This window comes from Tetrahymena thermophila, assembly GCF_000189635.1.
Source record: "Tetrahymena thermophila SB210 genomic scaffold scf_8254565, whole genome shotgun sequence".
Lineage (NCBI taxonomy): Eukaryota > Ciliophora > Oligohymenophorea > Hymenostomatida > Tetrahymenidae > Tetrahymena > Tetrahymena thermophila.
Genome location: NW_002476336.1, coordinates 199184 through 227074, shown reverse-complemented (window position 1 = coordinate 227074; position 27891 = coordinate 199184). Strand labels below are relative to the sequence as shown.

The window sequence follows — 27891 nt, the reverse complement described above, 5'->3', positions numbered from 1 at the left end:
TTTTATTTTTTTCATGTCTAGATTTATTTTATTACATAAATAGAATTAAATTAGAAATTTATATTGAAAAAGAAACTTTCTTTGATAATTTATTGTATCAATGGATTTGCAATACTGCTTAAGATATAAAAAATTCACTAAAATTAGATTTTAAAATAAAAAGTTTATCTTAAAGAAAAAAAGAAATTATTTAATTAAAATAATTTCATAAAATTAGAAGATAAAAAACAGTAAAATTAATGAAGATGAAAAAAATTTGTCAATAATTGCATTTGATATGTTGTTAATCATTTTTATATTGAAAATAATTATATTAGCAACCAACCTTATATATAGCTTTTAAAGCTGGTAATAAAAATAAGAATAAAACTAAATAAATAAATAAATAAATAAAAAGAAGAGAACTATTTACTACACAATTATATATATACAAAATTGAAAAAAAAAAAATTAGGTAAATAAGTAGTAATAATAAATCGTAAATTTAAGAAATATAAAAATTATTATAGAAGTCTTTTGATATTTAATAAAGAAAATTATTTGATAAATAGCATATACCTCACGTTTAATTTAAAAAAAAGATAGAAGAGAGATCTAAATAAATAACAAAATATATAATTATCTATTCATGAGCTATCATTAGTAAATGTTTGTCTCTGATAACTTAACTGATTATCTGGCTCATTAGAACTAGCACCAACACATGTATAGCAACTTTTATGGAGGATTAAACAATGCTGTAAATATGAATCAACAAATGTAATATTCATTAAATATGAAAAATCTTACCATTTTGCTAGCAATAACTAAATCATTATTTTAGAAAAACTGACTAACCATTAAAAAAGTTTACAAGAACCGAAAATGAACATATTTAAGCAACCTATAAAGATAAAATAATTATTAAGCAAATTAGTTTATTTTATAAAAAGAAGTAGTTTAATAGTGAGGTTAGTTAAAACGTTGATTTATTTTAGTTTCATAGTTATGTTTTCAAAAACTATGATAGATTTACCTCCCAATTTTTTCAGTAAAAGTTATTGCTTAAAAATAAAAGGAATGAAATCAAAGAAAAATCTTTTGATTATTTAAAATGAATTTTTTTATTAAAAAGAAAGAGAACTCCAAAGCTTACAGAATGCGATAAAACAGACGTTACACACTCAAGTATTTAGACAGCATCATTAAATTAAAATAGCGCTTATGTAGTTGAACATTTAGATTTAGATAATTTTAAGAACTAACAATGTAAAACGAACACTCAGCATAATCACAAACACTGTCCCTTCTATCATAATAGCAAAGATAGAAAAAGGCCAGGACACTTCTATAGTAGTGATTTATGTCAGCATGTAGAGAAAAATGAGGGATGCCCTGATGGAGATGATTGCAAGTTTTCCCATAATCGTGTTGAGCAGCTTTATCAGCCAGAGAAATATAAAACAAAATTTTGCACATTTTATCCTAATAATATTAATTAATGCGAATATGGAGTATTTTGCTCTTTTGCACACTCAGAAAATGATATTGTTATTGAGCTTATCCATAATTTAGAGTATGATGATGATTTTTATATGTTCTACTTCAAGACAGTGTGGTGCCCTTTTAATCTAGCATAACATGACAAAGCTCTTTGCGTCTATGCTCATAATTGGTAAGACTATAGAAGAAAACCCAGCTAATTTTATTACGAGCCCAACTCATGCACTTCTTGGAGTCCAACAAACTATATTTTAAATTATGAGGATGGATGTCCTTTGAAGTTTGATTGCAATAAATGCCACGGCTGGAAAGAATTGGAATATCACCCAAGAAACTATAAAACTAAAGCGTGTCCAAATTAAAAACCATGTAATAAATAGAATGATTGTCCTTTTTATCATCATGGACCAAAATCAGATAAAAGGTATAAAATATATTTATGCATTATCGAGTTTATATTTCTAAATTTGATATTTAAAAAATATGAAATGCCATAACAAAATTTCCCTCTTAATTTTAAAATTTTCTATCTATCTACCTACCTACCAAAAAACTAATTGATTTATTTAAAATCAGAAGAAATTAGGCTAAATTGTTCTTAAAAATTGTATTGCATTTATTTTAAAATAGAAAATAGCTAAGCTAGAAAAGTTTTTTAAGAAAAATATATGCAAAACATCGAACTTTTTAGTATCAAAATAGTTTTAAAAATGTGACTGGACAAATTTTAAATAAGATATAAAAAAGTTGTCTCTAAATTGTAATTCTTCTATTTCTACCTAACATTAATTAATTATAAAAGATTTTTTTCTTTCTATTGATACTACCTTTTCAGAAAAAATAAAAAAATATCAAACAAGCACAGAAAGTCAATCAGAATCGTTTTTGTTTTAATCTTTTTAGATTTATTTAAAATTAGGAAAATTTTAATTTGCGCTAATGAGTCTTTAAATTATTTTTAAAATGACAAATAAAACAATAGATTCGATTAAATTTTAATTTTAATAACTTTTTTTAATTAATAGAACAATAAATGCTAATATACAGAATAAAATATTCAGATTCGTTCCAAAAAACAGAATTATTACAAATACTTTCAAGGTAAGAAATAGTGATTCTATAAACGCAATACCAGGTCTGAATAATTCTCAATTTAATCCTCAACTCTTACAATAAAGTTAGTTACAATATATGTCTCAATAATAGTAATAATAGAATGAATATGTTCAACAATAGCAATAGTAGTAATAACAATAATAAAATTTCTTTTTGAAAGGAACAACTTCTATGTTTAATTTACCTTCTAGCTAATAAGTTTAAAATTAGTAAAGTTGGAACCCTCACAGCTCTCAATAAATTGGATTAAATGTCTTTTACTAAACAAATATTTAACCTATAAAATAAAATGGAAACGGCTACTACATGTCAACTCCATAATAAAATTTTGGTTCTCAATAGCTTTTAGATACACCTCCTATTGCAGATAGTAATAATTTAACTTTATTATTTATTTAATAAGCAAATTTTCAAATAATTAGGTCGCCTCAAATTAAGTAAGAAAAAGAAAGAAAATTAAAATGGCACAAATAATGCACTTAATAATGGAAGTAATAGTGGTAAAATGATGGCTAAAGATACTTTCGATAATGAAGTATGGCTTGGAAGAGGAGGAAGCAGACCAATGGATGATTCATTTGAAATTGAACCTTAAAATAGTATTAAAAATGATAAATTTGCTTCTTAGGTTACTCACAAAGAGGAGAATGAACTTTCTGGAAGTTAAAATTTCCTTTAAGATAAATTTAGTACAAACAATACGGGCAGATCACCTTATATAAGTTAATCTAATAAAGGTAATCCAATTATTTTTCAAAATTTATATTGAATAAAACAATTTTTTAAACAAAGGCGATTACTAAAAATACAGTAACGATAAAAATTCTGCTTTAACAGAATTTAATTCATATAACAAAGACAATAATAAGGCAACAGCTTCATTTATAAATGATAACAATGATTTAGCTCTATCTTAGCATTTGTAAACAGAATAAATGTTTAAAGATTTAGCAATTGACTGTCCTCCAAATCAAAAGTAAAGCTATGAATAATCTCATGATAGTATAACTAGAAGAGATGAAGACGAAAGTAAATAAATATTATAGATTAGAAATAAAAAAATTTTAAATCATTAATTTTTAAAAATGTAGTGGCAAGACACGTTATGCATTTAGTTGATGAATGAAAAGCTTGAATGAATATTAATAAATAATTATATTTAAAATTGATAATAAATTTTATAATAAACAAATATATCATTTAAAAATATCACTAAAGTTATCAATAAATTCCTTAAAGTTTAATATAAAACAGTTTTAACCAAGTAAATAAATAAACATTAACTATATACAAACAAGATCGTTTAAAAATATTAAACTAAGCTTAATATTATTCATTTATTTATCACCTAAGCTTATCAACTTTCAGAAAGGGAAACTAATTTTTTCAAAACAGAAAACAAATATTTTTTACTCTACAAAATTAGAAGCTCATAAATTCTCCAAAAGAATAGCTTATTTATTATATTAATGTATTGAAAGATATCAGATATTTTATGAGTTTCATCAGAAAAGGATTTATGGCTAAAACTAGTTAATAAACTTATGCACTTTGTTCAATTGTAGTGAAATTATTGGAAAAAGTTACTGAATAAATAAATAAAATTGTATTAAGCAAATATTAAAATCTTTTAAATCATTTAAAAATTGTAATATATTATTCATACATATCAAATTTCATATGAAATAGTGTACTAATGAATTAATATTAAAACAAACTTTATTTTTTTAGATAGTTTAAAATCCTCTAGAAAGCATGGATGCTGATTAAATCAATTTTTTATTTTGTAAAATAATTTCATTATTAATTATTTTTCTTAGCAAGAATTTCTTTCTAATAAATAAATCACCTCATTTAATCTAATAAATCTGAATATAAATCATAATAAACAATTTTTGGATTTATGTTAAATATCTCTATCAAGTTTTTTTCAAATACTAAAATATTCAGGCAAACCTAATTTTAAAACTAAGTGTATTGGGTTAAAAAATCACTAGGCTTATTGAAAAAATAATTATTTAGTTAATTTTAAATTTAAAATTTATCATAATTTAAAATAATTCTATCTATAACTTCCTATGGAAATTACCTATAGTACTTTTAATAAAAAATAATAAGTGTAAAGTTATTAGACATTATATCTGACATGTAAAATGCTTCTAAAAAAAAATTTAAAGTTTAGGAAGAATTAGCATTTATATTAAAATATTATTAGCAAATGGGTTAAATCATCTAGTTTAATTACAATTCATCTGTGTTGTTGTTTAGTATTTTAATAGTATAAAAGCATTCTGGGTTTAAAAATAAAAACTATTTCATGAACTTTAAAGCTCTTATTTCAGTAAAATTTTTGAAATGTATCTCTGCAAAGTATTATAAAGATTTAAGACTTTATAGTGTATCCTCATAATTTAGCAGATCAATTTCGTAATAAACAAAGAATGGACCTTAAACTATAAAATTTATCAAAAAGTAAACTTAGTATATCATTATAGGTAACATAGCTACTATTAAAATTTATATTAATAATGAAATCTCTTTATAAAAAAGAAAACTGAATATTAGATTATTTACACTGACAAAGCCTTAGACTTCAACTAACATCTTTTACATTTGAAAATTTATTATACCTTGCTTGTTTAGTTTTTAAGTTACTAAGCAAACTCCCAATAAATTAGAAATCAAATATCCAATTAATATACCGTCTATATCTTTGGACCTTACTAGTTTAAAAACAAATTCATAGAAGAACAATATCATAATCAATTCAAAAAAATAGAAAGCTACAAGAAATAAAAACCCAATTTATAAATATAACAAGCTCTATAATTTTAAGGTAATAACAATCATTAGAGAAAATTATAAAGACATTAGCCAGTTTTAATGAGCTAGATATGATAAAAGAATAATCGATAGGGTCATGGAAAGAAAATATTAGGGTTTTGAGTTATTTCTAAAGCAGAATTCTATGATAAATTAAACTATACAAGGTATTATGGTAGATATTTTATCAAATTCTTTGTAATTTATATTTTTATCTGTATTTTTCTTAAATGGTTTGATTTCTATCAAAAAAAGTAATTCTAAAAATTCTATGATACCATTCTTTTGATAAAGCAAAAAGATTCGTAATCTATGAGTAATGTATATAAAAAAAAAGAAAATCTTAGTGTAAATTAAGCTCTATTCATCTAATAAAAGAATGTAAAGTGAAAAAAGTATAGCCAGCTAGCAGATGTTAATGTAGATAAGAAGCCATTTAGATTTCTCAATTACTTCAAATCTAAAGTTATTATTGTTGTTGTTGATGTCGTAAAAAAGCATTCTTTACTTTAATTTTTTATTTCTAATTACAATTTTAATTAAATTTTAATCTTTAAAATCTATTAATTTCAATTTGTTTTAATTTCTATAAAATTAAAATATATTTTTCAAAATTAAGAGTTGTTAAAATACATAATTTACAATTCCAGCGAAAAGAAGCAAGATATATAATATGAAAAAATATTGCAACAGCCTGAAATTACAGAAAAGAAATAATAAATGAAAACACACATTAAAAATTTTTAATTATCTTTTAAATAAGTAAAAAAAGATTTTATTATGAATAAAGATAAGGTATTTTCTATCTATGGTCATAGATGAATGATATATTAATATTAAAATACAAATTATTTTTTAAAATATAAGTGATAAATCAAAAACACACAAACTTATTCAAAAAATTTTAAAATATAAAATATAATAAGATAAATCAAAATTGTATTAGAATAAATAATAATATTATATGTTCTTCAACTATTAGTAAATTGAATAACTGTTTCAATATTTTATTTTATCAATATTTGGGCTGATAATATTAATTGTATTAATTAGCACTTTAATCTTGGTAAGTAATATAACTTTTGTTTGTATTTATTTTTTCAGGAGTAATAAAAATCTTGTCAACTTTAAAATCCTAGTTTTCTAAGTAAGGTCTTTATTCTTGTAAAAATTATCTACGAGGACTGATTTAATTTTTACTTTTAATCAATTAAAGCTATTCCTCCATAGGATTATTCTTGAAATATTACACTAATCCCCAAAAACAAGCAACTAAGAATATCTATTTTAATAAATTTAAATGTATTTCTTTGTAGTTAAATTAAACATACCTTATTAATAACAGTAATAAAACAAATGACAACGTTAGCTTTTCTAAATCCAGAGTCTAGCATTGAATCATACATCTGCTTCTCTTGAGGGTTCCACCAGTGCTGATATTTTATTTTTATGTCAAAATTAAATATTTATCAGAAAAATAGATTACCTCAGCAAAGAAAATTAACCAAAATATTTCAAAAAGTATTGAGAATATATAGGCAGTTATGATTTTTATGCAGGAATCTTCATTAAGTTCGTTCAACTCATACTTACCTACATAATAGAATATGATCAGAAGCTATATTTATTGGATGAAAAAAAAAATTTATAAAGAATTCTTTTAATAAAACTATTTACATCATAATATGGACTCTTTTCGAAAAATTCAATTAGCAATATGACTAATAAACTTATTGTTAATATACGAGTATACAATTCTACGTTTGAAAACTTTGAGACATCTAGAGGAACTGATTTTATTTGTTCGTTTTCTCTTTGTACTCTAAGGTTTTTTATGCCACCTGTTTATGCTAAGTTATTGTTCATAAGGTATCCACTATTTGTATCTCTCATCATTGGTAAAGGATCTCTTTGGAATCTTTACAAAGTTTTAAAAGGCTAGTATAAAATTTCAATATCTCTTTCGTATTATATTAAATCATCTGCAATATTTTAAATTTCTTAATTTTTTTAAGCTAATATAGTTTCTAGAAATTTAATCTGTTCAAAAAAAAGTTTAGATTTAGCATTTTGAGAATAGTTTATTTACATTTGAATGAACATACTAAAGCTACAATACTAAAAAGCTATCTCTCAAAATAGCTCCATTTTAGTTATAGATTTAATATTCTTTTGTTCTTAAATATTGATCATCTAAATCTTTTAAGGGAATGTCAATCTATCCAATAAAATTTTCTTTTGTATACTAATCAAAATCTGTAATGAAAACTTAGAGTCTTTCCTAACCTGTAAAAACTTAGCTTATTATAAAAATGAAATTTGTTTATTTGCTCATATATTTATTTATTATTTATTGCTTTACAATTTATGAGATGCATTCTACCAAGTATAGGTTTAGTTTGGATTATAACTACTAGCTCCTGTTTCAAATTTCTAACCACTTAGTATCATAGTTATAAAAGGGTCTGTTTGAGATCCATTATAACTCAAGTTTCTACCTGAAATAACTGTAACTTCTAGATAAGCACCCTGCATAACACCATAATTATTTAATACTTCCGTTTTGCTTACTTCTTCAAGCTTAGTAATATAATTTTTTCTTTCAATGTAAATATCATCTAAAGCCTTCTTTGTGTTGTGTATTTTAGAATACAAAATTTTTTCAGCTTATAAAACTACTTTTATGAAATCATCAACTAAGACTTTGCCTTCTTAATCTTTTTTTACTTCTTGATAAAGCTATTCACCTAAATCTCTATCGAAGGCTTTACCAATCTTGTTTGTTTTAGTTAAAAAATACTCTAGACAAAATGTTCTTAAAAAAATTTAAGTTTTACTTTAGTATCTAAAATATTAAATAGTTCAATTTTAGTTAAATATTCTTCATGGCTAATATCCAATTCCGAAAATTCCTTCCTTAAAATTCCTATTTTTGTTGTCATTTATCCCTAAAATGAAATAAATATTAGAATAAAAAAGAATTATTTGCTTAAATTATATTGATTGAAAGGAATAGCACATATAGTTAAATTGATTGAATTTTTGAATAAAAATTACCTCATAATCACTAACGAGTGGTTAATTAAACTACTACTTAGATGGCGAATAATAAGACATTAATTTTACTGAAGAGCTAAGCTAATATAAAAAAAAATTTAATAGATTTGGAAAATACCTTTAATCAATAAATTTTATTTCTTTTTTTTTATTAAAAATAATATCTACTTATCCAAATTTACTTCAAATAATAATCATTAATTTATATATTCGCTAGAATCATTTAGATTTATTTATTATTTCCTTGCAGCAATATACTATCAATGGAGTGATTTAATTAATTCTTTTTAAAAATCAGTAATACTTTCTTTCATAAGCACTTTTTACTTTAATTAAATTTTATTAACTGATAAAAATATGAGTATGAAAATTAAAAATTGTATTTATTTAAGAAATCATCAATCTAACATAATCACCAATATGAATATAAAACTCCTTTCAAAATTCCAAACAAATCTAAATTTAATTATCAATTAAGTATTATCAACTATTAAAATAATTTTAAAAAAATTATAAATTAAGCTTAAAATATTCTTTTTAGAAAGATATTTTAGATAAACAATAATTCTTTATTTATATTTAAGAATAAGTTATTTTATAACAACTTAATAAAACTTCTCCAATAATTGTAATTTGATGAAATCTATAAATTATGAAGCAAAACACTTGAAAAAATAGATATAATATGCAAGTATTTATTTATATGATTAACTGACTGATTATGATAAATTTAGTTCTAAGCTTCTAGGGATTATATTATGCTTTAAACTATTATAAAATTTTCTAAAGTTTTTTCTTGCAATTAATCCAAATAAATTAGTAATGTTGTCTATAATATATTTTTAATTTATATTATTTTTTAAATATTAAGATTATGATTCCTTTCTTTAAAATTATGAGATTGATTGTGTTTATTCTTTATTATCATTATTTTTTTATGTAGAGATTTTCCATATAAATTTAATAAACTTATGCTTAATCATTCAACATCTGATACAAATGCCTGAATAATTGTCTCTTTGTCTAACTTATAGTTTCCTAATTTATGATGGTTAAGCATTTCTCTTCCTGCTAAAAATAATCTAAATTTTTTCCATTTTTTTTAAATCTATGCCTACATTTATTCCTTCAGATCTTCTATCTTTGTATTATTGTCTGAACTCATGTTTATATTTTATTCAATACCTACTACTCTAAGCTTATACTTTAAAACACATAAAAAAAAATGTTATACATATTGAAACATTAAAATAATTTCATTTAATTTTTACCTCAATAGTTTTATTTTCAAAGTCTTAAATTAAAAATTTTTCATATTTGGAAACAGCTGCATAAGCAATCGGTTCGCTTATGCAAAATATTGGTACATCATACTTATGGCCTAATTTTAGTGTTAAAATTAAAAAATATTAAGTCAATATTCAAAAAATTACCATCTGTGTCATATGTAATTTATAATGACCTGTTAACTAATTTCAAACCTGCTGCTGCTACAATTGCTAACGCTTCAGCTATTTTATAAATAATATTTGATGAATTTGAACTAAATACATCAGATTTTATACAAATTGCTTAAGATAATTATGCTTTAAAAATATAAACAAGAATTTTTCTATAATTTTAATGAATTTTAATGCTTTTAAGAAATATTTTAATAATTAGATTACATTCTTCAACAGTGCATGCTTACTTTAATGCCAACCAACTTTCTAGATGTCCTTCAGTTCTAGTATCTAATGTATGAATAAAAACATTTTAAGTATCTGCTTGTTTAAAAAGTAAGTATAAAGTACCCCAGAATTCCTATCTTTTTTTCTCAAGCTCTTATTTTGTAAGAGTTGTTCTATATGCATGAGTTTTTTTAATGCCAGTACCTGTATATTAGTCTCTAATTATTTCAGAGACGGACTCATATTTTTTATTCACATTAAACGGGTGATTTACATTTAAAATTGGAGCAAATTCATGGTTTACTAACTAATCTTACTGACTTACAGGATTTCCAACTTGTTAGTCATTACTTTTAGTACAGGCGCCTCCCATTTTAATTTAAGATTGACTAAATTTAGAATTATACTTTGTTTACTTGCTATTCTTATAAATTTATATGGTGTTAATGAGTTGAAAATTGTTTATGCTGAAATTTTTATTTTATATTGTATTGAAATTAATTAATAATTATAAATTGTATAAATTGAATGATCTTAAAATTATATTTGCTGCATCCAAATTCATATAATAAATGTTTCAATTACTTTTATAGTAAAATCCTTGTTTCCTCAAATTAACATTGCAACATATACATACCTCTGTTGCTGATCAATTATAAATATCATGTATATTTTAGTGTAAAAATTTTTAAAAATTATTAAATCACTCACTAGATCTAACTTAATGTACGTTTAATAGTAAGTTAATGAGTCATTGAGTGATAGTTTCATTTTGAATCCAAATTAAACTGTAGCAGATTATTTATTTTTTCAACTCTAACAAAAATCAACACTTTAAAAATACAAACTGTAAATCATTAGAAAGAAAAATGAATTTAAAAAGTTTATTTATTTTTATTTTTTCATATTTTAAGTGGACAAACTATCTTTTCAAAAAATTCTCGCTAAATAAGAGTCTAATTAAAATAAATGCAGTAGTTAAATAATTTAAATATGAGAATTGCACAAAACAGGTAAGAGATATAGATTGCAAAATATAAAAAAAATAATAAAAGTTTTAATAATTGTAATAAGTTCAATAAAAATCATAATTAAACATTGTTTGTTTTGAAAATAATTATTTTTTGAGTATAATTTAAATGATTATTATAAATTTAGGTTTTGTCTATCATCATTCGCTTTCTTGTTAATTTTCACCTGAATTAATGTTTTAATTTTCTTCTTAAATAATTTACTATTCACCTTATTCATTTGATTAGCATTGTAGTTTTTTCTCTAACTCAATAATTTTCTCATCTTTTAGTTTTAATTATTCTATTTGGTTTTCATAATTCTATTATATTTCTTTCAATTTTAAATTGTTTTGTTAGTTTTCTTCCTTAAGTTTTTCTATTTCAGTAACAAATTATCCTTGTTCTTCCAATTTTTCATTGAGCTTTTGCTATAAATTATTTTGCTTTTCTTCAGCTTCTTTAATAGACTTTTCTGTTTACTGGACAGCTTCTTCTTTTTAAATTAATTAATTGTTTAACTACTCAGCTTAATTTTTAAGCTCAGCAATATCACTTTGTAACTATTCAACTTATTAATTGCTTTCGCTTAGCTTGGTACTGTTTTATGATATAACTCCGTCTTTTTCTGACAATAAATCTTTTTATTTTTACACTTCTTATTAGTTTTGTTCAAGTTATTTTTAAAGTATATTTATTTATTTCTCACTTTATTCTATTTTAGATTATAACTCTTTTTACTAAGATAAGTTAGTTTCTTCTTATTGTTTCATCTAAATATTCAAGCCTTCATTCTATTCCTATTGCTGTTTTAACTCTAAATTCAATTTATTTATTTAAAGATTTGTCTCTTCTAAACTTTTTCCTAAATTTTCTAACATATCACTTTTTTTCTTTTAATTTTCTAGTGATGATTCAGCATTAGCTAACTTTTAGCTTACATTTTCCAAATCCTAAACAATTTTATTGTATTATTCTTCTTTTATTTTCAGTTCTTCATTAATTTTATCTTTATTTATGATAAGGTTTTCTATTTCTTCATTTTTATGCTTTAATGAATTTTCATTTTCTGTGAGTAAACTGTGTAATTTATTTATTTATTCTTCTTAGTTAGTAATCTATTGGTATATTTTATTATTTTATTCTTTGGCCTCATTTAATTCTTTCTCTAGTTTTTCATTTTTAACATTTAGAATTTATAATTGGTTTTCAACATCTTAATTTTAAGAACTATGATTATCTAAAATCAATTAAAGTTTTTATTTTTCATCATTAGCTTCAATCAATTGTTACTTTAAGTGTTATTCTTATAATTCTCTTTCATTCAGTTTGGCATTTATTTATTCTATCTAATCCTCTAAATTTTTAAATTGTTAGCAGTTTTATTAAATGGTAGCTTAATCTTAATCAAACTAATCATTTAATTGCTTAATTTTCTATATCATATCTCTATTTTCTTAACTTAAAACTTGAATTAACTCATTCTATTTTTAAAAATCAGCCTCATCTTTTTATATTTTTTCTAATAATTCATCCTTTTCTGCAATAATCTGCTAAATATAGCTTTGCTGGGCCTCGTATTCTTCTTAAAGTTCTTAAATTTTTTAGGCCATTTCATCTTTTATAAACTTTTGTTCATTTAATTGTTGAATTTGCTAATTTTACTATATTTATTCATTGCTAGAAAGTTCTTCCTATTGTTGGTTCTTATCTTATTTAATGCTACTTAAAAGTTAGTTATTTTGAATAGTAAGCTAATGGGTATTGTCTTTAATCTGTTGATTTTGTTAAGCTACCACTTTTACATCTTAATTAATGGAATTCAAGAGAACTGTATTATCATGAATCCTTTAAAAGATATCATTTAATATGTTTTAAAGATCCCTATTCATTATTTATTTGATAAAAAAAGATATTTTTTTAAATTTTTGATAAATGTAAATTAATTAGTTAAAAGTAATTTATCTTAAATTAATATTTTATATTCCTAATATTCAGCATATCTTTATTCTTATTAAATAAAATTAAATACCATAATTTATATTTAATAATAGAAAAATAAACAAATTATTTTTTAAAATATTTATTTATAAGAATTTCTATTAAAATTAATATATTCAACAATTTATGAAGTAATATTTTTTCTTGAAAGTAATAATATCTTATTTCTTAAAACTATTATCTTAAATTTGAAATATATGAAACACAAAAAAAATAATAAGAATATGATTTATCTTAATTAGGTTTCTAATTTAGTTTTTTTTTTTTTATTTTACATAAAAAAATTAAATTATTAGAATGCTTTTGACCATATTAAAACTATTTTAACATCAAAATAAATATATAATTTGGAAATTTACTTTTAATAAATATCAAAGAAAAAAATTAAAGGAATAAATACATCTAATCAAATTAATAAAAAGAAGAATGAAATAGTAGATTTTAAGTTTGAATTCAAAAAGGAAGTATTAAGAAACACAAAGTAACCTTAGCAAACTAACATTTAATGATGATTTTGAAAATGTGAAAAAAAAGTAAAAAAATTAGGAAACCATAAATACACAATATTGCCTTTTTACTTTGGGTAATTAAGATTGTGAAATCGGCCTATAATTTGAAGACTTAATAAACTAAGATTTTAACTATTGCTATGGATAAGAATATGGAGTAGAATTATTTGATGAAATCGGTGAAACAGTTATGGATATAAATTCAGAATAACAACTTAACTCTCTACTTTTAAACTAAAAGCACCTCAGTATTGAATAAAAAATGGTTGCACAATAAGTATTTTTTGAAAAACTAGATGAAAACAAATCTATTTCTGACTCAGAAAAATTTTTTAAATAATAAAACATGCAAAGCGATTTAAAAACCTTGACACAAGATGAAACTAGTGAAAATCAAAACTACTTCTAATATTTAGAGCAAAATGAGTAAATTTACTCATACAAATTTGATAAAGAGAATATTTATTAAAGTGAAATTGATACCAGCTAGTGTCAAGATTCATAAATATAAATTCTTGAAATAGGATATTTAGCTGCAGATGAATTCAATTAGTCTTACTAATTAGAAGAATCTTATCAATCACGTTCTTCCTATTAAATAGATATTGAAAATCTATTTATCTAGACTTAATAGTAAAATTAAGAAACGCTTTTATTCAAAAATAAGGCATATTTAGCTTCAAAGTCAAGTTATTAAAAAGCAAAGCCTTAATCTTTACAGAATAAGAAAATTAGAAAAAGATAGGTTATAAAATCAAAATAAGGAAATATTAAATAAAAAATCTTTTTCAAGCTAGTTCAGTAAATTCCTTCTCAATTAAGCAAAATAAAAATGCATAATTAAAAAGGAATATAAAATCCTATCGCAAAAAGGCTACTTCAATAAATTAAATAGCTTTAAACCTTATAAATGTTAGAATCATTGATAAAAATATGATTGTTGTTATATATGTGTTATTTTTTATTTGTAGAAGTAATAAATAAGTGAATGATTTGAGTTATTAATGAATGAATTTATTGATTAGGTTTTATTTTCTAAAATTTTTATTTTTTTGATTCTAATAATTTTCTAAAAAATAATTTATCACAAAAAAAAAATTTTTATTAACTTTAGCTAAAATATATATAAAAAAGCTAGCTAAGATTTGACTAATTTATAAATCTTAAATTTACTGATTTTTAATTTAGTTGTTTGTATTTTTTAAGTAGAAAAAGAATTTCATAAATGGAAACAGAAAGTAATTTTAGTTAAAATGTACTTTGGGAAATAAAATTGATGAATAAAAAGATTGTAGATATAAATAGAAATGCTATTTATGACAAATAATTCATTAATCTGAGTTAGTACTTCATAAATTAGGGTATTTTATAGTCTTTATGCCTAAGTAGAATTTCTTGCTAAATAATATTAGACGAATATATACTTTTATGCAAAAAAGAAAGCCAATAAAAGATAGAGGAGTATACAAAAAATTTATTTAAAAAAGATGTTTTCATATAACAGTAGCTCAAATTTTTACTCAAAAAGAGAATTAAAGAAAAAATACTCTCTTCCCTCAACCAATCAATAAAAAATTTAAAATTTATTCTCAAATATAGAGCTGATATGGAATAAAATGAGTATTCTTAAAGGGATACTTTTGAGAGTAAAAGTGAAGAGTTTATCTATGACTTTTTTCAAGAATTTATAGAAAACTATTTTAAAAAATTCATTGAAAACCTTTTGATGCCTTTAAATGAGGATTCAATAATTTTTGATGATGCCTAAAAGTAAGATGAATATGTTTTTATAATTGAAAATCCTGAGGAGTATATAATAAATAAATTTACAGAGTATTAAAACCAGTAAATGTCTTGCTAATAAAGGGATTAATTAGACTACTTTAACTTGTTGAATGTATTTTTAGATGATGAAAATGTTTATTAACTTAACAAAGAAGATGTTTTACAAATGATTTTAGATTTGGAAAATTAGTAAAATTAGTGCATAACCAAAAATCAAAATATTTTTAGAGAAAAAAATGTTATATTAAGTGATCATAAACCTCAAAGCAAATGCAAAAAATTTTCATCTTAACCTTTATCTTAGAATAAAAATATTTTATCAAAATAAATGTGAACTTTGTTGGCTTTCTATTACATTTATATTAATTATGTATGTATGTAAATTAGTAAGTATGTGATTTAATAACCTAATTTAAAAATTAAGCAGTTAGTCTTACGAAAAATAAAAAGTGCATATAATACATGTTTATTTGTTTTATTGGTTGGTTGATTTATTGATTGATTGTATGATAATAGAAAAAAATAACATTTTAAACTATATTTATTTATTTTAAGGATAGTTAATATAGTTGGTTGTTTCACATCTACATAGCCAGCAAGTAAATCATTGATTAGTTAACCATATCCTCAAAGATCTGTCTGTTTTTGATTACCCTAAAAATTGTATCGAAATATATGTTAGTGAAATCTTCTATTAAAATTTCTATTTAAATAATTATTTACATCTCCTTATGATTTATCTTCCTTTTTATCTTCTTATTTCTTTTCTTCCTTCTTATCATCCTTATTTTCTTCCTTCTTGTCATCCTTCTTTTAATCCTTTTTATCATCTTTTTTGTCTTCTTTCTTTTCCTCCTAAAATATTTTTTTTAATTTAATTTTTAAGCAAATATTGTTTTTCAAATATTATTTTTACTTTAGGTTTCTTAATTCTCTTGATTCTATCAAATTCTCTCTTGATTTCATTAACCTTCATTTCGAGTTCGAGGACAGTAAAAGCTGGGTCTTGGTGTAATTCAAGTTTATCTTATGCTTCAATCTTTTCTTGTAACCATGAGGAGGTTTAATTAAGAAGCTTGACAATTGGGAGCTTTTACTCATCAGTTACCCAACTCATAGTTTTGTTGAGCTTTGAAACTTTGCTAGCAAAATCAGTAATTTTATTTAAAGTGTTGTTCAAAGCTTAAGGTCTCTTGTTATATTCTTCCATTCTTTTTTGAATAGGCTTGACAACGTTTCTCATAGCAGTGAGTCTTTGTTTATAATCTTCATATACAGCATTGAATGAGTCATCTCCTTCAAGCCATTCGTTATTCTATTTATTATTGATCAATTTAAATTTTTGTTACTTAATTTGTTATGATATTTTACTTATTCTGCTAATTCTAAGGCTTCTTTTCTTTCAGATTCTACTGAGAATTTTTGGAAATTGCTATCATCTACTAAGTCTCTAATTTGATAAATGAAAGATTCCAAAGCATTCTTTTCTGAAGCTAATCTTTTAATCTTTTCTTCGTGAGAATCAAACTTTCTAAGTTTTGCTACACTTGCTTCTACTTAAGTTTAATTTAAAAGTCTGAAAAGGGGATAACGTTCATAAATATCTAATTCTAAATTGACAATTCTTGATTTCTATTTAAGTTTCTTTTCAACAGTTGGAGTTTAAGTTTCTTTTTTGGCTTATTATTCATCGTTTTCACCATCATTTTCTTCTCCATCGCTTCTAATTTAAATTAATTTTTAATTTTAACTTTAAATAATAAAAATTATTATTAATACGTTAAAGTAGGGAGAGGTTCAGCTTGCTTCACTTCTTCAACTTCGACAGTTTAAGTAATGTTAAGTTAAGCTACAGCATCAACTAATTCAATAGTATTAATGCTACCAAGCTCAAAAGTTAATTAGAGTTTAGGTTTTCCTGCTTCCTTGTATAATTCTTTTTATTAAATCTCAGTAATATTTGTAATGTTGTATTATGCAAGCTTAAGGGAGTTTCCTTCAGGGTATTAGGCATACACATCAATGGTGATATCTCTATCATGCTTTAAAGAGATGGTTTTTCTTGTATTGAAACGAGTTTTTGCAGGGTATAAATTATAAGTTTTGTTGTAAGGTTAATAATCAGCATCAACTTCTGTGGAGTTGTTATCTTATTATGTATCAGAGATATCGATTCTAATGTCAAAATTGTAACCATCATTTAAGAAGATTTTTTTAACCTAATTATTAAAAAGGTGTTTAAAATAAGCAAACAAATCAATCATTTTATATTTTAAATTCTACAAAATATTTTTTTTTGATAAAAATAATTTACTCTGAAAGAAGCTGAATAGTTGGCAGCATGGAAGGCTGCTCCGAGAGCAGTTGATTCATCTCCATTCATGTGGAAACCTAATTCCTTTCCTTGTAAATATTCGCTTAAAATTTATTGGATTTTTGGAACTCTAATACCACCACCAATAAGTTCGATAACATCAATATCAGCTATTGTTTTATTTGCTTTTGCTAAAATTGCCTCAATAGGCTTAGTAACTTAACTTAAAAGAGATTCAGCTTTCTCTTCGAATACTGTTCTGTTAATTTGAGCTCTAAAATCGTTACCATCAAGTAAACCTTCAGAAAAGAAAGTCATTTCCTTGTTAGCAGATAAGATTTCTTTAGCCTTATTACATTCTTTTAAGAGTTTAACCATACCTCTACGATTAGTACGGAAAGAAGGTTTTCCCTTACGTTAAGGCAAATTGTCGATAATATCAGCAAAGTAATGAGCTAAGGTAAGATCGTAAGCATAACCACCAACATCCTTAATACCGTAATCAGCTAAAACTGTAATGACAGGAATAGTAGTCTATGTATCGAACTTAGAGGTATTATTGACATAAGAGTAATCAACAAGAGTTGATTGAATGTTAGTTGCTCCAATGTTGTAGAAAAGTACAGTCTAAGTTTAGTTTTCAGCAAGTTTGTGAATACCATAATGAAGAGCAGCAGCAGTGTTATCATGGATCAAAGCAATTGGTGCAAGGCTAGCTATTCTTGCAGCTTAAACTAAAGCTGTACGTTGACGAATAGACCAGTTAACAGGAACAGAGATAACACAGTCTCTAATATTCTAGATTTCGGAATGCTTTTCGGCATAACGCTTAGCAGAAAGCAAGATCATACCTACTACTTCTTCAATAGAGAGGATGAGGATTTCTTCAGGATCACTAAGTTAAAATTTCTTTAACTCAAAGAGTACTGTTTTTCTTTCGGGGTCAATGCTAAGAGCATACTCTTCATAATACTTTTTAGCAACTTCGAATACTTCCTAGTCACTTTCTAGAGCACCTAAAAATTTATCTAGGAAAACAAACGATGTTTCGGGAGTACGAACTTGCTTGTTGGAAGCATCTTTGTCATATTATCTTTCTCCATTGTAAAATGAAATCTTTTTTTAATTGAATTAACAATATTTATAAAATTCATTTCAAATAAAATTAACTAAAAGCAGAAAAACAAACATCTTTCAACCCAAAATAATAATGAAGTTTAGAAATAATTTTTATTAGCAAAATAGTAAGTAATTAGAAGTAGTAAAACAATCTTTTAAAATGAAAAAGTAAACTATTTCAGAAAATATATTAAGGCTAATGTTGAAGTGATATATTAATCAATGAAAGTGTTAAGCTTTATTAGTTTAAACACGGGCCTTTAATATTTAGCATCAAGGCTAGTGAGATGATAAGATTAAAACTGTTTATTTTAAGATTGATCCAAAAATAGATGGGCTGAGAAAATATAAAAAAGGAGAAGGTATGTAAATAAAAAAAGAAATGATTAATTACTGCATTCTAAGTCTTGCGCTAAGAGGTAGTATTTTCTACTATCAAGAATTACTTTCTTGGAGCATTCAAGCTGATTTTAAAGTATTAAGATCCAAAATCAATACCTAAGACTACAGCCTAAGTCATTGTAGCTAATAAGCCAAGCCCAATAATGAGCTTCAAAGTGGTGTTTCTCATAAAATAACTAACTAGCCCTACTTATTATTTCTTTAATTTTTCTAAATTATTTCTAATTATTATTTTTTGATTGATCTATTTATTTATAGCAAATTAAATTGTTTTCAAAATCTTTTTAAAAACTTTATTTAGTTTATTTAATTAATAAAAATCAATATAAATGTTCTTTCATCGTGTCAGCTGCTGATTGAATTTTAAAAATAATCAAAATTAAATTACCTATTTCTTTGATTTATCTTGCTTTTATTTGCTTTCTTCAGAATTAAATTAATTGCCAGCTTCTATTTTGCTGGTTTTTTATATAATTATTGTTTGAAGTTTTCATTTATTTAAGAGCTATAAATAGGTAATAAATATCTTTTATCAATATAATATCTTAAAAAAGAGCAATCAAGAGCTTTTCAAAGATAATTAATTATGATTGATCTTTATTATTTTATTAAATTTAAGACCTACATTTGGTGGTGGATTAATAAATTTATTAATTTCTAATGAGAAACTTTATAAATAATTTCCTAAGCAATTGAAAATTTTGTTTCAACCCAGTGCTGTTAAGCAACACGTGTATGAAAAACACTTTTTTAAAAAGAAACTCAAGTAAATATAAAAATTTAAAGAATAGTTAAATGGCGCAGAGGCCTATAACATTAAAAAAATTGAATTTATATTAGAAATAATTTTATAAATTTGGTTTAAAATGAGCTATAAAATTAGAGGTATGTATATTCGTGTTATTATTAGAACAAAAATTGAAGAAAAAAAATAGAATCTTAAATTTATGTTTCAATTATTAAATAATTAGTGGAATAAAGCAAATCAAAAAATTAAGTTTTAAATAATACAGTTAAAAAAGAAATCAATAAGATAATAATACAGTATCATTTTTTTTACTGAAAGATTTTTAAAGTAGGTATTGTTTTATATTTATTTAAAAAGAATAGATGCTATATAGAAGTATATGATACAAATAAGCTATAATTAGACTTTAGGGAAAACCCTAAGATAGATAATTTTATACTCACTTTTTAAAAATTAAACAACATTAAATAAGTTAATAATAAATATTGTGAAAAGAATATTCCATTTGAATATAAGTTCTAAAATTCTGCTTTATACACTTTAGAAAAATAGCTCTTATAAAAAACGAAAAAAATAACTACAATTCAAAGAAACTATTGGTTTCTATATATCTATATGTCTATCAATTAATCTAAGTAGCTAAAATAAATAAATTTTTTGATACTATTTAATTTTTATGAATATTTATTTTATTAATCTATTTTTTTTAAGATTAAAATTAAAAATAGATTTAATGAAATTTAATTATTTAGTAATTCATTATTTTTGGTAAGGTAATTGGTAACATATAAATTAAATAATTGTAATTGTTATAACCATCTTATTTTAAGAATTATTATTCATATCTGTTGAAATTTTAATTTTTTATTTGAGTTTTTGATTTGTCAATTATTCATTGTTTAATATTTATTCAACTGCTCAAAAAATATTTTTCTATTATTGCTATAAAATCATCTCTTCTCGATGGTTTTAAGAGTAAATCATCCATACCTGCATCAAAGCACATGTTACGAGTTTAGGAGTCTGAATAGGCGGTGTATCCTATAATATTTGGTGAATAATCGATTAAATTATTATTTTCTAATTCCCTAATATATTTTGTACATTCAATTCCATTCATAATAGGCATATTCACATCCATAATTATCATTCCAATTTAATAACCTTCCTAATTTATTGGTATTTATTTTTTATTTTACTAATTTAATAGAACTTGTATTGCTTACTGACCGTTATAAGCTTCTAGTATATTATCAGATAACCCAAACTTTTAAAAAATAAGCTTCAGAGAAAAAATGTTAAAAATTTCATCATCGACCAAAAGAATTTTTTTTTACTGCTATACAGGTTATGTAGTATCTTGACTTTTTCTTTAGTATGCTTTTATCTTTACAGGTGAGTTTATTTCATGCTCGTCAACATTTAAATTGCTCATAGTACATGTAGGTATATTATTTGATGTAAACTATTTCTTAAATATATTTTCTTAATTGATTTAACTGGAGTATATACTCTAATACTAATTTTGATCTATCTAATGTTGTGCATTTTGTTGATTAATTAAATTTTCTTTTGGATATTAAAATCTTAATTGCTGTTTTAAATTTTTTTATTTTTAAACTTACTTTTAAATTTATGAATTTTTTAAATTCTATTTACTCTCCAAAGAATTATTCAAAAATTGCTATGAATCAATATTAAACTAAAATTTATCTTCTATGCCAAAACTAACTGCATTATGTTCTTGTGAGCTACTTTTATTGATTTTCTAAGGGTATTTGGCCATAGTATGAGAATTAGATATGTTTTGCTTAGTAACTAAGATAATATTTGATTTTTCTTAATCACATTTTTATAGAAAACTTGGAGTTTTTTTAGAGGCTTAATTTAAATCGATCATTTTTTAAATACTTTTTTATATAGGGATACAATTATTGTTGTTACTTTCAAGCTCATCTATTTCAAGATCTTCTTCAAATACTTGATATACATGATCAGTTTCTTAGATGCTATGCTTTTTCTTTTTAATTTATGGGGAGTTTATATCATTAAGGGTTTTAGTTTAAGTAAATTGGAAATCTTCAAGAAAATTTTCTAATCTATACGAATTATTATTGGTATTTATAGCAGCTGTATTTTGACTTAAACTATTTTTTTTATGGTTTAAATATGAAATATTCTTGTTATCAACATGTTGTCCATAAAAATCTTGTTTTTAATTATTTTGTCTATAATCTAAATTATTAATAGCATCTAGATCATCCAAACTTAAATTTTCATTAAACTAATATTCTTAATATTCTAGCTAGTCTCTCTAATTCATTTATTAAAATGATGTACTGCTATTACTTAAAGATTGTATTGAATCTTCTAATTAGCTAATACTCAAATTATTTTTATCAGCTTAAGACAAAGCCTGCGACTATTTTTAATGTTCTTATTATTCTTAATTATCAAATTTTTTATTTTCTCCCTTTTATTTTTATTGGCTTAAAATAGACTAATTTTTTTTCAGTTTTTCTTCAAACAGTTATTTGAACCCATTGATTTTTTTAGTTTTTATTTTCTAATAAATGTTATGTGAGCTCTTTGATGCAGCACTGCTACTATTATTGTCATTTAATGAAGAAGAATAATTTTCCGAGGAATACTGCAAAGAATTCTATTATTTAGTGTCATCTTCAATTTATTCTTCTTCAATCTTAGAGTTTATAATATTTCTAGTATTGATATTTTAAATAGTTTTTGTCAAAGGATTATAATTGAATACTTTTTCTTGGCTAATCTTTAAATCTTATTCGTTTAAACTATTTATTTGGAATTATTTTTGATCAAATTCATTACTTGTTTTTATGATATTTTAAGTATGGAAATTTAGATTTCCTAGTAAAGTAGTGTTTTAACTTTAGCTTTTAGCTAATAAATTATCTTTTACTTTTTAAGGAGATTAATTATTAGTCATGTTTAAATGATTTCCTTAACTCAAACTTGAATTTAAAAATTAAAGTTACTAATGCCACTGTAATACTGATTAAGGAGTTTAAGGAATATATGGACTTCTTTGATTGTTAGATTAAGCATTTGATCCTTCTTATGTTAAATTAAGATTTTTAAATTATTAAGAAAATATTTTATTGAATGTATTATTAATAGCCTCATTAGCCATGCTAAGGGGAGCTTCAATTTATTCAGTAGTTTTAGTTAATTTGTTGACAATTGTATGTCTTACCCTACTCCTTAATTATATAATTTTTGAATTTACCATTTAAGAGCTTTCTAAACTTAAAATTGGCATAGCAGATCCTTTTCTTCTTTGTTATTTTATACTGAAAGAGGATTTTAATGGTGAGTTTGATTTACTGGAAAGATTCTAAATAATTTCTAAATGTTTTGTTTCTTTCTGTAAAAATGTATCCTGGTTCATAATAATTTTAGAATTCTGATTAACTGAATCCATCTCAGATTGATCCTATAAATTCTATTAAGGGTGAAAGATATTTGTTTTTTGTGTAAACCCAATTTATTTAACATCTTTTAATGAGTGATTAGTTTAAACAGTTAAATTAGGCTTATTCTTTTTTTACAAATTATTCTCTCCAATTGAATTTTAATTTAAAATATTCCTTGGCAACTCTTATTTAAAAGAATCATCAAGAAAATCATTTGATAAGCTTTCTTCAATATTTTAATCTTATTAAAAGAGTTAATTTTCTTTTTGCAAAGGCAATTTGTTTTCTATTGATGCAATATTTGATTTTCTTTTATGATTTGGTTCGAGCATTTATTTTTCAGAAAAAATACTTATTTTTTAAAAAACTGCTTTCTAACTTTTTTGTTTTTAATTTGGATTTGTAGTTGTTCTTATTAAAATCCAAAACCTAGATCCTCCTTAAGGACTAGAATCAAAATAAATAGCCTACTTTTTTATGGAATTTCCAATTAATCTAGCCAAATTGTTTGAGACTAATAACCCAAATCCAAGTCCTACAGAGTTCTTTGAAATTTTTTAATCAGAAAATCCATTTTTAAGCATACCTTTTAATCTCTCACATTCTTCGCTTGACATACCTATACCACTGTCTTCAACTTCAAGTCTGATGTACCTTAAATAAATAAATCAATGAATATAAATTTAATTTTTAGTTTTAAAATTATTTATAAAACTTACTTCTCAGATTCCTTAAAAAGATAAATGTTAATGTATCCTTGTAAAGTAAATTTAAGACTGTTTGATATAAAATTTGATAGTATTTATTTTATAAAAGACTCATCTGACATTATTTCAGATTCTATTCCTTTTTAAATTTTTATTTAGGTCTTTAACTTCTTTAGCTATAACTATTTTTTGAATAACTCCAAAGTTTAGAATACACTTTCTTTAAGGTTGATGTTTTTAATTTAAACCTCTAGTTTTTAATTCATTATTGAAAAAAAGTCTCTCATATCTTTAACTACATTTTCTAAAAGAATTGAATTAGTGTTAATAATTCTGAAATAATCTTTTTTAAGGTCAATAGAAATTCTATCATCTTCTAAAGCATTTTCAGTAATATTACTAATGATATTCATATAAGTTCCAAATTCATGAGACAAAGTTTAAAATATTCTGTATGATATATTCTCAGATATTTCTTTTTTAATAGATATATCGTGATCTCTTGTATTTATAAAATTTAACATACACTCATATTAATTTATCTCAGATCTAAAATATATATTTATTTTGAATTAAACAGACATATATGTATTATTTATATTTTGCTAATCACTTTCTTTTGCAGTTTAATTTTGACTCTAATTAAATAATACTTAAAAAACCTCAATTTGTTGATCTTAAACACTATTTCTAAGATTATTCTTTTGGAATACCTCAATCAAGCTTTATATCAAATCTTTTAAATTAATAGGTTATTCTTTAAGAGCCTACTAATTTAATTTTTCTAAGAAATTGTTTATATTCTTTTAACTTATTTATATTTAAGGAGTACTTTCTACATTTTACTAAATCTAAATTTCAATAAAAAATAGATTAATATTTAAAGTATAAAAAAGGTGAGAGTTTTCTTAAAATTTTTTTGAAATTAAGAAAAATTTTAATAAATGTAAATAAATAAAATTTACTAATTTAAAAAAATAAAATTAATTATTTTTCCTCTTTTTAAAATATTTAATTTTATGATCATTTTTTATTTAATTGAATTAGAGAGGTAATAAAAAGAAAGTGATATTAGAAAATTAAATAAATAAATAAATTACTTTATTTTATGTTTAAGTTTTACTTTTTTGAAGAAGAATCTATTTAAGACTATTAATAGATTTTTCTGATATCATTGCTACTTTTAAATAACTAATTAAATTATCATTGACCTCAAACTAGTGAAATAAATTATATATTTATTTATTTTTATGAATGATTTACACTTACTCATTTAAAATGATAATACCATTATCTATTGACTCATAAATTATTTTATAATATTTATCTTGTAGCTAATCAATTATTAGCTCATTTATTTAGTGTTTATCATTTTTCATAGATTAAGAATCTTAAAATAGATTTGTTATTGTTTCAGTATGAGAACCTTTATTATATTAATAGGTCAAAGATTTTAATTATTTTCTCTAAAAAGATAGAGTTTGATTGCAATATTAGCATTTTTGAACTATTAAGGCGTTATTTTTGTTTAGCAATTTTGTGTCATTTTATTAAATTTATTCCTTTTCTAGATCATATAATTTTTATCTTATATTAAAGCTAATATTCTATAATTTAGTGCTATCATTACTATATTTTTTATTATTTTAAATCGGTTTAGAAATTATATTGGTTTTACTTTTATTTTTACTGTGAAAAGGTTTTTTAAATTAGTTTGCATTTTCCTTCAAAAATCTGTTTTTTTATTTATCCTACTATTGATTTAAGACTTCTAAATGATTAAAATTTTGTATTAAACATCCACTACTTTTACTTTTTTAAGTTCTTATTTAATTTTAATTTATCTAAGTACATTTAATTTAATCATTTAAGCCACTTTAAGGTTCTAACAATTTAGTTATTTAATTTTCATTTAATTAATTAAAATTTTACTCTACTTAAATTTTAATTAAGGGTATATGAGAAATATTATTTTCATGTTTTTGTGCTAGAATCTAGTTTTATTATTTATTCAATGGTTTGTTTAAACAAGACTAAAAGCTTTGCTTCTCTGAGTTTGTGTTTAAATTTGATTAGTTATTTTACATTTATTTAAATATGTCTTAACTTTTTTTCCTCTACTTAATAATTTCTTCTATTCTTAAGGAATCTTATAAATCATTTTAATTTTTTGTTGGTTATTAATTTAAATTAATTTGGTTTGTAATTTATATCTTCTCAATATTAAAATTTGTAATAAAATTTTAGTTATTATTATAGAGACCATTTTCTTCTGATTGATAAAATTACTCTTTTTAATTGTTTTAAGTGTAATGAAACTATTTTGGAGAAAAACAAAATTTGTTTTCTCCTTGTATTAATTTGTTAGAATTAAAATTGACGGATGTTAATGGGAGTTCATCATTCTCTTTTGGTAGATTTAATAAATTTTATTTAGGTGTAATATAAGCCCCATTCCCATCAAAATGGTGAAAGCTGTAGCTTTTTAATTATTTAGGTGTTATAGTAAGGGTTTAAATTTCATTAATTTCTTTATTTTAATTATTTATTAATTTATCGTTTTTATCTCTATTTTGTTAAAACTAAGAAAAAAAGTTTAAGCTTTGCCTATCAGTTTTAAGAAGAGCCTATATGTGATCTTAATTATGTGAAGTTTCATCACCATATGCATATAAATGTTATCCTTTTTACTTGATATTAGATTAATATTGATTCTTACTACTCATATTTTATTCTTGCCTCTAATAATTATCTGTAATTGAGTTAATTTATTACTTTTAATGTGTAATTTCTTACTAAAGAATTTAAAGACTACTTTTAATGGTATTCTACTAGATTTATATTTTATACTCAATCGAAAATAAACAAATTATAAAAGCTGCTGTAATAATAATATAATTCCATATGTCATCATATATATTAGCTATTGATAGGCATACTGATAAAGAAATTAGTTGAAAGGTGATAAGGATAGCATATTTATACTTTGATTATGAAAGGTGGTTCCATAAATTTAAGCAGACAACAAATGTTTATAAAATATAATCTTTAATTATATTTTTTTAAGAAAATAGGACTATAATCATATACAAAATATAGTAAGAGGTGTAAATGACTAACTGTATTGAAACGATTTTATTTTTTTTATCAACATTAATCTATTTATTTAAAAAATACAAAGAGGTAGCGAGAAAAAATAGTATTAAAGCTAGAACAAAATTAGCTATTAATACCTTCTATTGTAAAATTCCATCTATTTAGTAGAAAATTGACCCTAGTTATGAAAATAAAAACATTTATGAATTAAAAATACTCAATAAAACTAAAAATATGCTTCATTTATTTATTATAATATAAGTATAACAAAATTAACTGAAAATTTTATGTGGATAATTGTTATATAAGTACAAAGATTTAAATAAAATGGTAAAGAAATAATAAAATTAACATGATAATGAATGCATAGCAATTAAAATGATTCCAAACTATTCAATAATTATGTATACTGTCTTATTCATTTTTCTAAATTTATAAACTTATAAGAACCAATCAATCAATACTCTAAGCTTTAGTTTTAATTAGCTAATTAAATATATTAAAGTTTTGTAGAATAATTGCAATAATTATTACTGAAATAAAATCTAAAAACTAAAAAAATTCTTAAAATCAATCTACGATTTTAATCAAGTATACAATTCA

The 27891-nt window shown here is 22.6% G+C and overlaps 9 protein-coding genes across 9 annotated transcripts; 3 read left to right on the top strand and 6 right to left on the bottom strand. All coding sequences in view use genetic code 6, as the record gives it.

Moving 5' to 3' along the window:
* Window positions 1-628: 628 nt before the first annotated feature.
* Window positions 629-3724, top strand: TTHERM_00471030 (zinc finger CCCH type domain protein; the record flags this gene model as incomplete). Its single annotated transcript, XM_001032993.3, has 6 exons — window positions 629-759; window positions 1115-1906; window positions 2508-2968; window positions 3021-3335; window positions 3391-3627; window positions 3690-3724. The coding sequence occupies 6 exons, from the start codon at window positions 629-631 to the stop codon at window positions 3722-3724; spliced, it is 1971 nt and encodes a 656-aa protein (XP_001032993.2).
* An 864-nt stretch (window positions 3725-4588) lies between these two features.
* Window positions 4589-5922, bottom strand: TTHERM_000471029 (transmembrane protein, putative; the record flags this gene model as incomplete). The annotated part of the gene is made up of 2 exons (XM_012798706.1): window positions 4589-4591; window positions 4672-5922. The coding sequence occupies 2 exons, from the start codon at window positions 5920-5922 to the stop codon at window positions 4589-4591; spliced, it is 1254 nt and encodes a 417-aa protein (XP_012654160.1).
* Window positions 5923-6436: 514 nt separating this feature from the next.
* Window positions 6437-8538, bottom strand: TTHERM_00471020 (C2 domain protein; the record flags this gene model as incomplete). The annotated part of the gene is made up of 8 exons (XM_001032992.3): window positions 6437-6703; window positions 6753-6854; window positions 6908-7039; window positions 7099-7461; window positions 7511-7721; window positions 7784-8196; window positions 8259-8369; window positions 8479-8538. The coding sequence occupies 8 exons, from the start codon at window positions 8536-8538 to the stop codon at window positions 6437-6439; spliced, it is 1659 nt and encodes a 552-aa protein (XP_001032992.3).
* A 919-nt stretch (window positions 8539-9457) lies between these two features.
* TTHERM_000471019 (C2 domain protein) lies at window positions 9458-10521 on the bottom strand (the record flags this gene model as incomplete). Its single annotated transcript, XM_012798705.1, has 5 exons — window positions 9458-9682; window positions 9750-9859; window positions 9912-9989; window positions 10146-10211; window positions 10272-10521. 5 exons carry the CDS (start codon window positions 10519-10521, stop codon window positions 9458-9460), a joined length of 729 nt encoding a protein of 242 aa, XP_012654159.1.
* Window positions 10522-11319: 798 nt separating this feature from the next.
* On the bottom strand, window positions 11320-13050 carry TTHERM_00471010 (hypothetical protein; the record flags this gene model as incomplete). Its single annotated transcript, XM_001032991.1, has 1 exon — window positions 11320-13050. One exon carries the CDS (start codon window positions 13048-13050, stop codon window positions 11320-11322), a length of 1731 nt encoding a protein of 576 aa, XP_001032991.1.
* A 463-nt stretch (window positions 13051-13513) lies between these two features.
* TTHERM_00471000 (hypothetical protein) lies at window positions 13514-14605 on the top strand (the record flags this gene model as incomplete). The annotated part of the gene is made up of 1 exon (XM_001032990.3): window positions 13514-14605. The coding sequence occupies exon 1, from the start codon at window positions 13586-13588 to the stop codon at window positions 14603-14605; it is 1020 nt and encodes a 339-aa protein (XP_001032990.2). The 5' UTR covers window positions 13514-13585.
* Window positions 14606-16080: 1475 nt separating this feature from the next.
* Window positions 16081-19457, bottom strand: TTHERM_00470990 (DnaK protein; the record flags this gene model as incomplete). Its single annotated transcript, XM_001032989.2, has 7 exons — window positions 16081-16107; window positions 16177-16308; window positions 16370-16768; window positions 16825-17173; window positions 17233-17672; window positions 17768-18883; window positions 19281-19457. The coding sequence occupies 7 exons, from the start codon at window positions 19455-19457 to the stop codon at window positions 16081-16083; spliced, it is 2640 nt and encodes an 879-aa protein (XP_001032989.2).
* A 1489-nt stretch (window positions 19458-20946) lies between these two features.
* On the bottom strand, window positions 20947-25028 carry TTHERM_00470980 (response regulator receiver domain protein; the record flags this gene model as incomplete). The annotated part of the gene is made up of 2 exons (XM_001032988.2): window positions 24205-25028; window positions 20947-24139 (listed from the first exon to the last, which is right to left on the bottom strand). The coding sequence occupies exons 1-2, from the start codon at window positions 24774-24776 to the stop codon at window positions 20947-20949; spliced, it is 3765 nt and encodes a 1254-aa protein (XP_001032988.2). The 5' UTR covers window positions 24777-25028.
* A 1984-nt stretch (window positions 25029-27012) lies between these two features.
* Window positions 27013-27825, top strand: TTHERM_000470979 (hypothetical protein; the record flags this gene model as incomplete). The annotated part of the gene is made up of 3 exons (XM_012798704.1): window positions 27013-27075; window positions 27147-27153; window positions 27260-27825. The coding sequence occupies 3 exons, from the start codon at window positions 27013-27015 to the stop codon at window positions 27823-27825; spliced, it is 636 nt and encodes a 211-aa protein (XP_012654158.1).
* Window positions 27826-27891: the final 66 nt, after the last annotated feature.